At 39.6% G+C, this 12238-nt stretch overlaps 1 protein-coding gene across 1 annotated transcript in view; it reads right to left on the bottom strand.

Moving 5' to 3' along the window:
* Positions 1–12238, bottom strand: part of CORIN (corin, serine peptidase) — a 225691-nt gene that overhangs the window by 79564 nt on the left and 133889 nt on the right. The window contains exons 6-8 of the mRNA XM_060148234.1: positions 8970–9077; positions 6353–6463; positions 3819–3935 (exon numbers count right to left, since the gene is read on the bottom strand). Of these exons, the coding sequence (XP_060004217.1) occupies positions 3819–3935; positions 6353–6463; positions 8970–9077 (336 nt within the window). The remainder of the gene's footprint in view (positions 1–3818; positions 3936–6352; positions 6464–8969; positions 9078–12238) is intronic.

The following is a 12238-nucleotide window of genomic DNA, read 5'->3' as shown; positions in this document are numbered from 1 at the left end:
TAATTCTAAGACAATATTTATTATACTGGACTTTCTTATCTGTAATTCTAAGACTTACCTATAATCTTATCTATAATTCTAAATATAATATTTATTATTCTGGACTCTTTCTCCCTTCCAGTACCATTAATGAACAACACTATATATCACAGCCTTGCATAAAATAGATATCACTCCTTTTCTTTTTTTAATGTTAGCAGGTCAAACTTTTTTTTGCAAGGTAAGCCAGGATAAGTTCCATGAATTTAGTCTCTTGAAGAACTTTTATTAAGACAGCATGCATTCATTATTTCAGCCGGTATTAAGCGCCCACTATGTGACAACTTATGTGACCAGCTCGGCACTGAGCATTAAAAGACAGAAAACCCTGATAATTTCTACCCTAATTAGGGATATCATCATGAACGGAATCTTACGATGCCATGTGATCATTGCTCCACTGAAGGTCCATGCAAAAAGCAGTAAACGCAAATTACAACAGTAAGAGTAAAGCTTCTCAAAGGAGTTTTTCAGGCAGTTGGGGTAAGGTGGGATAAGAGGGAAGGATGGGTTTCCCAAGCAGACAGCAGGATATGCAAAGGCCTGGAGTAAAAAGTACACAGGCTGGAGTCACTGGAGGTTAAGGGAGACTAAACAGGAAGGTTGAGAGTAAGGCTGAGGGTAGTAATGGCCTAAATCTTGAATAGGGCCCCAAGTCCTGGCAGAAGCAGTCCCAGACCCCCTCCCAGCCTGTTTGAGCAGAACCAGCCTTCGATCACTGCTGACGCTTGTAACTCGCTCCCCTTCACTCTCAGCTCGCTGAATGCAGTGGCCTTCTCCCACTACTCTAAACTACCTTGCTCCTTCCTGCCACCTCCGTGCCTTTGGCCAAGCGGTTCCCTGTGTCTAAAATTCTTTCTCCAGCCCCACTCTCCTTTGTTAATTCCATTCATTCTTCAGACTGTGGCTCCTACAGCCATCTCAGGGAAGCTTCCCAGAGGCCCTTCACCAGGACATGCATCCAATACGTGGCATCCCAGCACCTTGAATTTCCCTCCTGGCCTATGTCACTCCCCAGTTAGACAAGGACCAGCACAATTATTTGTATCGGCTTATCTCCCCCAGGAGCCTGCTAGCCGCATCAGCAGTTTCGCTTGCCACTAAATTCCCAGCACCACAATATACTTTTATTATATTGAATTCATTAGAGTAGATAAAGATGCTACAATTTTACTTTGTGATCCATTTTATCATGCGACTTTCTAACATCTCACACATGTAAGGAAGTATTTTCAAATCCTGCCACTGCATAGTAAAAAAAAATCCAAAATTATTTCAAACAGCATTGAATTATGTAGAGAGAAAGAACTATTTGATTAAAAGGGAGTTGCTTGGCTGACATGCACACAATAACTCATGGCTAGAAAGGGAATTCCTTCTGAATTTTAAAACTGGTAAAATGGGGCTTCCCTGGTGGTGCAGTGGTTGAGAGTCCGCCTGCCGATGCAGGGGACACGGGTTTGTGCCCCCGTCCGGGAGGATCCCACATGCCACGGAGCGGCTGGGCCCATGAGCGATGGCCATTGGGCCTGCGCGTCCGGAGCCTGTGCTCCGCAATGGGAGAGGCCACAGCAGTGAGAGGCCTGCGTACCGCAAAAAAAAAAAAAAAAAAAAACTGGTAAAATGAAGCACTCGTTATCTAGTTTTTTATGGACTAAATCTGTGAATAAAAGGCTCTCCCTTTAGGTCTGAAATGCGTTTTCATTAAAGCCATCCTAATGATCAATATTCACTATGAAAAAGCTAATTTAGTTATCGGTGACCAATCTCATTAGCTGATTTGGAATATACACAGCCTAAGACTTGCTTTCACATAGCAGCTATGTGATAAGAACTTACATTTATTGAGTGCTCACCACGTGCCATCTCTATGAAGTAGTTATCATTATTCTGAGATTACAGACACAGAAACTGAAATGTAACAGGGTTAAGTTACTGGACTAAAGTCAACCAGGGAGTAGGTGGCAGAGCTGGGGTTTGAACCCAGGCAGCTGGGCGGCAACATCCACATTTTTGACAACTAGGCTATGTTGGTAAGAGGTAAGGTCACTTATAAGCAAATGTAGTGATTTTTAAGTCAAAGGATATTACCAACCCTGTACTGAGAGATGCTTCTACACAAACTGGGACTTAAAACAATCAGTGTAGAGCTTTCTTTTCTGGCAGAAATAGACACACTTAAAAAAACCAACTTACCTGATTTACTTTTTCTTTGGGGGTTTCACAGATAATATCAGACTCCTTTTAAACTGTATTTAAGTATATTGCTTGGAAGGAAAACATAAGACGAAAAGACAACCCTCAGAATGGGAGAAAATATTTGCAAATGAAGCAACTGACAAAGGATTAACCTCAAAAATTTACAAGCAGCTCAATATCAAAAAAACAAACAACCCAATCCAAAAATGGGCAGAAGATGTAAATAGACATTTCTCCAAAGAAGATATGCAGATTGCCAACAAACACATGAAAGGATGCTCAACATCACTAATCATTAGAGAAATGCAAATCAAAACCACAATGAGATATCACCTCACACCAGTCAGAATGGCCATCATCAAAAAATCTACAAACAATAAACGCTGGAGAGGGTGTGGAGAAAAGGGAACACTCTTGCACTGCTGGTGGGAATGTGAATTGGTTCAGCCACTATGGAGAACGGTATGGAGGTTCCTTAAAAAACTAAAAATAGAACTACCATATGACCCAGCAATCCCACTACTGGGCATATACCCTGAGAAAACCATAATTCAAAAAGAGTCATCTACCACAATGTTCATTGCAGCTCTATTTACAATAGCCAGGACATGGAGGCAACCTAAGTGTCCATGGACAGATGAATGGATAAAGAAGATGTGGCACATATACACAATGGAATATTACTCAGCCATAAAAAGGAATGAAATTGAGTTATTTGTAGTGAGGTGGATGGACCTAGAGACTGTCATACAGAGTGAAGTAAGTCAGAGAAAAACAAATACCGTATGGTAACACATATATATGGAATTAAAAAAAATAGTTCTGAAGAACCTAGGGTCAGAACAGGAATAAAGACGCAGATGTAGAGAAAGGACCTGAGGCCACGGGGAGGGGGAAGGGTAAGCTGGGACAAAGCGAGAGAGTAGCGTGGACATATATACACTATCATATGTAAAAATAGCTAGCTAGTGGGAAGCAGCCACATAGCATGGGGAGATCAGCTCGGTGCTTTGTGACCACGTAGAGGGATGGGATAGGGAGGGTGGGAGGGAGACGCAAGAGGGAGGGCATATGGGGATATATGTATATGTATAGCTGATTCACTTTGTTATAAAGCAGAAACTAACACACCATTGTAAAGCAATTATACCCCAGTTAAGATGTGAGGCATTAAACTGCTTCTCTGCACATGGTTATTTTAGGAAGCCGTTACATTTAATTTCAGAAGCCAGTTATTTCTAATTGAAATCTAATTGAATTGAATACTATACGCTACACTTTTCTCTTTATCGTGGTGTTTCCCCATAAAACATCTAACTGAATCTGCCCATGCTGTTTAAGTGTTTAACCTCTACTCTTCACCCTTAGGGATGATTTTTCAGTGTAAGTTGCATGAGAGTTACATTTACCATAAGCAAGGGTTTCTGGCTGACCAGAGCTGGGAGGACCAGTGCATTAGGCAATCTGGCATTATTTATATGGGGATCCTTTAAGCTGTAGGTAACTTCCAACTTTTTGCTGTGCTCCCAAGGAAAGGCCCACCGGTCAGGACTGTTTCCGGGGCTAGAGCACACACTTACCATTGGTGCAACTCTCCTCATCACTTCCGTCCTTACAGTCCTCGTCTCCATCACACTGGAAAGTGCTGGGGATACACTGGCCACTTCTGCATTCCACCAGACCCTGGCTGTGACATGCTAGGAAATGCCAAAATAACATGCATTTTAATTATCGCTACTTCTTTCAGTCTACAGATCACATCAATGATTCCCATTTATCTGGCATCACCAAGAATGAAGTGTTCTAAATTTCTGAATGTTCTGCATAAATGAATGAATATATCATTCATTTTGTTCATTCCAAGTATCTTTGGAATGGAAAGTTCCCTTTCAGGAATTTCTCTTCCCTTATTAAATAGCACTCACCAAAAAATTTTTCTTGATCATTGCATGGTGAAAAACAGTATTAATGATGGTAGTAGTTATACTACTAATATAAAAGCTACAATTTATTAAAGGCTTACTATATGGCAATAACTGTGCTAGGAGTATTAGGTGTCTAATCTCAAATCCTCAGAACAAATTTGCAAATGGATATTATCGACCTTGTTTAGAAGAAGGAAACTGAAGCTTAGAGAGTTTAGTGTTTGCCTCAAAGTCTCAAGGCTGTTAAAAGGTATGGCCAGAATGTGAAGGCAAGCTTTTCTAACCCAAGCCCCAACATTTCACTCTGCACCAACCTGACCTAATGCACTAATGAAGCATATATGAAAGACTTGCATAGTACCTACCCCACAATAAACACTTTATTTCAAAACTTGCTTACAACGTCTGACATTTAAAAGGGATGGTCTAGTGGCCATTAACCGTCCAATTTCTGAAGGTTGTCTTAATTTTATCCCTATTGTCTTTTAGAGCGTTAGAAACCCATGTATCATATGACCTCGGCCTTCACCAACTTATGGTCTACATACACACATACGTACACACACACATACATAAATACATACATGAGCACCAAGTCCTTGCTTTTCCAAGATTCATCAAAATACAGTCCACTCTGCTCCACTATGTCCACTAAGCAAGGACTCAGGTACTATTCCAGTGCAAACAAGTTCAGGAAAGAAGAAAGCTGGGCATTGCATTTCCTAATTAATTGATGTGATTTTTCTTATGTCAAAATAAAAACCATGCAACCCACATTTGTAATTTTGTCTCAAATTATAGGCAAATTAAATAGTCAGTCTCATAGGTATCAGCTGTTCCTGCTTTTATTAGACAGCAAAAGATGGAATAAAGAGTTTAATTAGTTTGAACATGCATAAAGTGTACCATATTAACTCTTTCAGATCAATATTACTCTCTTTTAACAAATAGCTGCTGCTGTTCAATCATTTTTTTATCCCCTACTGAGTATACTGTAGTTTCTAGGGAATAAAATGTGATCAGCCATTTTTGATTTTCTTAGGCAGGTAGTGTAATAGCTACCTGAAGACATGTTTTTTTTAATTGAAGGATAGTTGATTTACAATATCGTGTTAGTTTCAGGTGTACAGCACAGTGATTCAGTTATATATATATATATATATATATATATATATATATATATGTATCTATTCCTTTTCAGATTCTTTTCCCTTATAGATTAGTACAAAATATTGAGTATAGTTCCCTGTGCTATAAGTAGGACATTGTTGGTTATCTATTTTATACGTAGCCATGTGTATATGTTAATCCCAACCTCCTAATTTATCCCTCGCCCACCCCCTTTTCCCCTTTGGTAATCGTAAGTTTGTTTCCTATGTCTGTGAGTCTGTTTCGTATATTAGTTCATTTGTATCATTTTTTTAGATTCCACATATGATATATGATATTTGCCTTTCTCTGTCTAGCTTACTTCACTTAGTATGATCATCTCTAGGTCCATCCATGTTGCTGCAAATGGCATTATTTTATTCTTTTTTATGGCTGAGCAATATTCCATTGTATATATGTGCCACATCTTCTTTATCCATTCATCTGTCGAGGGACATTAAGGTTGCTGCCATGTCCTGGCTATTGTAAACAGTGCTGCAATGAACATTGGGGTGCATGTGTCTTTTTGAGTTAGAGTTTTCTCCGGATATACTCACCCAGAAATAAGACAGGCTCTAAAGTTACAATATTATTGCACACTCTGTGTAACTCTATGAACACTGAAGGCTCTCTTATCTCTGCCACTTCTCCCCCGGTTCTCCCACACGTGGTACCTGAGAGCACCTCTGGAGGCTCCCACTTAACTGCTCATATATTGTTTGCAGAAGAAAAATGCCCCAGTCTCTGGGAAGAACATTCCCTTTGACAAAGTCGCAGACCCAGAAAGGATGTTTGTGGACAATGAGAAAGAAAACTGCCACCCGCTTGGCCAGAGCAGCCGAATCAGGCTTGGAGTTTTGGAGAGAGAGAGGCGGAAGTCAGTTACACTATGCTGTTATTGTCATCACACCACTCAATCATTATCTGTATAGGTTAGGACCAAAGGGTAAGAATCTGTTTAGACAGTGAACCTTGAGTGTATTTGACTAAACAGGCAGAAGTAGAAAAATAAGCAAAATGAAAGCCCTCAGGGCACTCACAGCAATTGACCTCGTCAGACTTATCCCCACAGTCATGGTCACCGTCACACACCCACTCTATGGCAATGCAGCGTCCATCTCCACAGCGATGCTCCTCTGTGGGGTTGCAGTCTGGAGGAAAGAAAAACTCAGGAGGATGGAGAGAACCAGCATGACAAACACTTAGAACTGTGTGGCTTGTTCCAGTAGAACAAGTTCCAGTAGAAGAGAGTCTGTTCCAATTATTCCAATACCGTCAATAACCTTCTACTCTGGGTCTGGCACCTCCCGGGCAACCATGTGGCCCCCCGGCCACCATCACTATGGGGTAAGACCTGACTGCTTTTCAGATGAATAACAAGCTCCCAGCTTTTCTAGGACCCATAGCTTGTTCTGGGTTTTGTTGTGTTTAGTCACTGTTTTCTTTCCTTATGAAAATTTTGTGATTTGGCTCAAATAAACAGAACTGTGATTTGGGTTTCACAATGTAGATAGCTGATCTGATGATTCGTGACAACTCTGCCATGTTTCTAAGAATTGCAACTTACCTCTCTGTGGTAAACTGCGGAGGCAGGTATCTCCTCCTGTCATCTTGCCTGATGCTAAGCTAAGGTTTTCCATTGAACTGTCTAAATATATAACTCATACTTGAAAGAACTGCTGGGTAAGAAATGCAAAATATTTGGGTTTTTTTAATGATTCTTTTTATCCTGGATTTAACCCCTGTCCCAAATTATATATTCCTGGGGGAAAAGGAGAACTAAGTGGTGTTTCCTCTCACAGAGGGCAGAACCTATAGGATTCTTTGATATGAGACATGGAATAACCTTAATATAAACAACCCTTTAAAAGATGTATGTAGATTCGTGAATAGCAGATTCCATAATGAGGAACTATCATGGATTTCCATTAACAGCACCACTGTCTTTAACACACCTGTGGAGGGACCATGGGTCTTGAAGGAAGGATATAGGGGAGCAATTAAGTGAAGAAGATGGACGAAATGGTGCAGAGTAAAGAAGAAAGACACAAGGGCTGGGATGCATGGGTGGGAACCAGAGGAGCCAGCACATGCTCAGCCTGCTAAAGATGGGCAGCCGGGACAGAGAATGGTCTAAGAGGACCTCGTGATTATTACCATTAGATAGAAACAAAGTCATCCTAAGAGCACAAACCTCATGATATCCTACTACCTTCAGAGGAACCAGGTTGAGTTGGTAAGACCACTGTCTTTCACACGCCAACTATACACTGGTCCTCTCCACTGACCTATTGAACTACCAAGCTACACTCAATTCCCCCCTCCCTCATTTTTACTCTCTTTTCTCCAGTTATCTTACTGGTAAAAGGAGGAGTTGGAGTAGATAATCTCTAAGGCCCCAAACTATACATTTTATGATGTATACAATTACAACGGCGTCTCATTCTTTGTGTCCCAAGGCTACTCAATCCCAGAAGATAATCCATATCTATCTAGTGACCCGTGGGATGTTTTGCGCATACATACATTTTCCAATGTTCTTATGGATGCAGTGAGAGGCAGCTACACAGGCGCTTCTAGAAACTACTGAGTTTCCCAGCATGGGGCCATTTGGGACATTCACCGCTCCTCCGAGGCATTCCCCTGACCCACTCCTGATTCTCCCCCAGCATTTCTTTTGATGTTCTCTAATGCTGAATAATCATTTCACATCACTTTCCCAGTGTCCTGCCTCATCTCACCTTGCCCTTCTGCTCCTATTAGAAAGTTCTTCTGTCACTCAATAATATACTACCTAAAAAAAAATTCAAAAGCTAATCACAAATTCAGAAAGGTAAATAAGCAAGAAGAATTTTGCTGGTTTTAATTCATGAAAGGGCATTCAGAATTGGACTCGGCTCTTTTAAAGGTAGGGTCATTCTCGTTTTTTTAATTGAGATGTAATTGACATAGAGTGTTGTATACGTTTATGCTAAATAAGATAAGCCAGAAAAAGAAAGACAAATCCTGTGTGATATCGCTAACATGTGGAATCTAAAAAAATCTGATTTTGTTCAAACAGAGTGTAGACTGCTGGTTACCAGGGGCTGGGAGGGTGAGGAATTGGAAATATGCTGTTTATAGGTACAAACGTGCAACTAGGAGGTAGGTTCCTTCTTTAAAAGTTAAGATCAGCTTCTGTACATAAAACAGATGCACCCTTCTAACCTTCGATATCCGCACTGCAGAAGTTGCCCCTGTAGTGTGTGGCAATCAAATAAAGGAGGGCTCTCTGGTTATACATAATAAGGGGATCAGGAAGAGAAAATATATCTGTCTGCAACGTTTTGCTCAAGAGCTCAAAATCTAAACACGAGCCACCAGCTCCAACCACAGAAGAAACCAAACATTTTTAAAGAGAAAAAAAAAGTTAACTCCCATTTCTACTCCACATCTCTAGCATTTCCTTAGTATGACTTTTTGTCAGAAATCTTACATTTACACATGAGACATGACTGAGACTAATAATTTAAAAAGCTTCCTCTTTCGGAAAATTAAGAAACCAATCATTTTGTAATTTCACCCACTAATCACATTAACAAACAATGAGCTACAAGTTCTTGATTATAAACGTCTGCAATTTTAAATGAAAACCTTCAGGGAAATAGTGCTACTTACCACAGTTTTGCTCATCACTCAGATCCCCACAGTCATCATATCCATCACATACCAGGCTATAATTAAGGCACTTGCCCGTGTGACAGTGAAACAGACTCTCGCTGCAATCTGAAAATAAGAGAAGCCACCAATGGCTCATTAGAGCAGAACAGGATGTTACAGTAGCAGCTTATATAACGAAAGCATATCATGGGAGGGAAATCATAATGGTAACCTGGTCCACATCTATTCTTTTACAGGTGAGGAGACTGTGGTGCAGAGAGATCTAATGCTTTGCTCAAGGTCACATAACAAGTTCCTGAAGAACCATGACTAGGACCCTCTGACTCCCAAGACAATGCTTTTATCACTTCCTGACGGTATTTATCTGAGTTCCGCTTTATGACACCTGAAAGCTCCTTTAGAGTCAAATATGAGAAAAGACATTCTCAACTCACCGTGGTTCCTAATGAAGTTCATGTTCATACAGAATGAATACTTAATAGAGGGTGAGTAGTTATTTCTTAAAAAATGTTTCCTTTAAAATGAAAGTCTAGTTTTGCCCATGGTAAGCATAAACGTAACAAAGAGAAAAAGTCATTTAGATTACAGAGTCATTACTTACTTTCACATCACTTAAGTCAATTGAATGTTTCACAGCATGACCCTCAAATAAACAGTACTGTCCTAGATTCTGGTGCCAAGATAAGAATAAGTGATATATAACCTCAGGAAGCTTATAGTTTAATGTTGGAATAAACATCACGCAAGGAAATTTTAATAAGAAGATAGGTCTTGTTCTTGGGTAAAACAGAACTCCTATCATGGTTCTATCATCTATTAGCTGTGGGAATTTGAGCGTATTAGTTAAAATATATAAGTCTGTAAACTTATTTTTGAAGTTAGGATAAGAGCAATTACTTAATAGAGTTTAGGGGAAGGTATAAATAATAAATTAATGTGTGTAAGTTTCCAAGACAATTAAATGGGAAAAGAATACCCTTCAACAAATGGTGTTGGGACAATTGGATTTCAAATACGCAAAAATGAACTCTGACCTTTACCTCAAACCATACATAAAAATTATCTCAAAATGGATTATAGACTTCAATGTAAGAGCTAAAATTATGAAGCTTCTAGGAAAAAACATAGGAAAAAAATCTTCGTGACCTTGGGGAGGGCAAAGAATTCTTTGATATAACAACAAAACACAAGACTAAAAGAAAACAATAATAAATGGTTATCCATTAACATTAAACATATTTGCGCTTCCAAAGACACTATTTAAAAATGAAAAGACAAGCCACATACTGGAAAAAAATATTTTCAAAGCATGTATCTGATAAAGGGCTTATATCCAGAATATATATAGACCTCTTACACTCAATAATAAGACAAACAACCCAATTACAAAGAGGCAAAAATCTTGAATAGAAAGTCTTCATAAAGACATATGAATGGCTGATAAGCACATGAAAAGGTGCTCAATGTAATCATTAAAGAAATGCAAGTAAAACCACAATAAGATACTATTACATATCCCCTAAAATAGTTATAATAGATAAGACAGATAATGCCAAGTATTGGCAAGGATTTTAAGAAACTGAAACTCTCATATATAGTTGGTGGGGATGTAAAATAATAATAATGCCACTTTGGAAAGCAGTTTGGCTGCTTCTTATAAACTTAACTCTAACCTTATCACGTGATTCATGAATTCTACACTTAGAAAGCTACCCAAGAGAAGTGAAACATATATCCACACAAAGACTTGTATGTGAATGTCTAGAGCAGCGTTATCCATAATAGCCAGAGACTGGAAACAATCTAAATGCTCAACGACTGGTAAATGGATAAGCAAAATGTCGTATATTCATACAATGGGACACTATTCACCAATTAAAAGTATCAAACTACTGATACATGTGACAGCATAGATGAAGCTCAGAAACATTATGCTAAGTGAAAGAAACCAGATACAAAGACTACATATTATGCAACCCATTTATGAAGTTCCTGGAAAAGGCAAACTTACAGAGACAGATGTCAGAGCAGTGGTTATCTACGGCTGGAGACGTGGGAGTGGGGACTGACTGCAAATAGGTAGAAGGAAAGTGTGGGGAGAGATGAAAGAGTTCTAGAAGTAGATTGTGGTGATGGTTGCACAATGCTATAAATTTACTAAAAATCAATGGGTTAATTTTACAGTATGTAAATGATACCTCAATAAAGCTGTAAAAATGTTTAAAATACATGTAAAGCCTGCATGTAATAGAAACTAGATTTCTTAAATGTATTATTTTTTCCCTTATTTAAAGTGAATGAAGTTCAAAAATAGATTCGTAAGGCTGGAGCGGGATCACGGAAGATGAGGAGGATTTTGGTAGAGTGGATGGAATGAAAACTTCAGCAGGTTTCAAATAGAGGGAATAGCAAGAACGAAGGAAAGAGGTGAGAAATGGAGGCACGTGTGAGGATCAGTCTGCTTGGCTGAGAAAGACCAAGAATCTAATGGTCAACAGTCCAGTCTCCTGAATTACAGCTAATTGTTCCTCCTCAAGCAGACGCCTGCATGTCATACAACTGGTGATGGGTGCCTCTTTACTATAAACATCCCAAACTCTATAACAATTTATTATCAGAAGTCTTGGGCAAAGGGACTTCCCTGGTGGCGCAGTGGTTAAGAATCTGCCTGCCAATGCAGGGGACATGGGTAGGATCCCTGGTCCGGGAAGATCCCACATGCTGCAGAGCAACTAAGCCCGTGTGCCACAACTACTGAGCCTGCGCTCTAGAGCCCGCAAGCCCCAACTACTGAGCCCACGTGCCACAACTACTGAAGCCCACGTGCCTAGAGCCCGTGCTCTGCAACAAGAGAAGCCACCGCAATGAGAAGCCCACTCACTGCAACAAAGAGTAGCCCCTGCTCACTGCAACCAGAGAAAGCCCGTGAGCAGCAATGAAGACCCAACGCAGCCAAAAATAAAGAAATAAATTTATTTTAAAAAGTCTTGGGCATTGATCAGTGAAACTGTTAGCCACATCAAAATATTATACTTGTTACTGACATGATTCATCAACTTCTCTTTCAAAGAGCATTCTTCTAAAAGAAAGTTACTTAAATACTCTTAGAATGACATCATTTTAGAAATGGAATGGGCCTTAGCGATCATCTGTTCAGCGCCATCATTAAGAGGGTGTGTGTATGTGTACATACACAAACACACACGTGCATACACATATGCTCACACTTATACACATACAGAACTCTGTAAGTACTTTTAATTTTT

This window comes from Lagenorhynchus albirostris, chromosome 4 (genome assembly GCF_949774975.1).
Source record: "Lagenorhynchus albirostris chromosome 4, mLagAlb1.1, whole genome shotgun sequence".
Taxonomy (NCBI): Eukaryota; Metazoa; Chordata; class Mammalia; order Artiodactyla; family Delphinidae; genus Lagenorhynchus; species Lagenorhynchus albirostris.
Note: the sequence above shows the minus strand (reverse complement) of the source record. Positions and strands in the feature narration are given on the sequence as shown.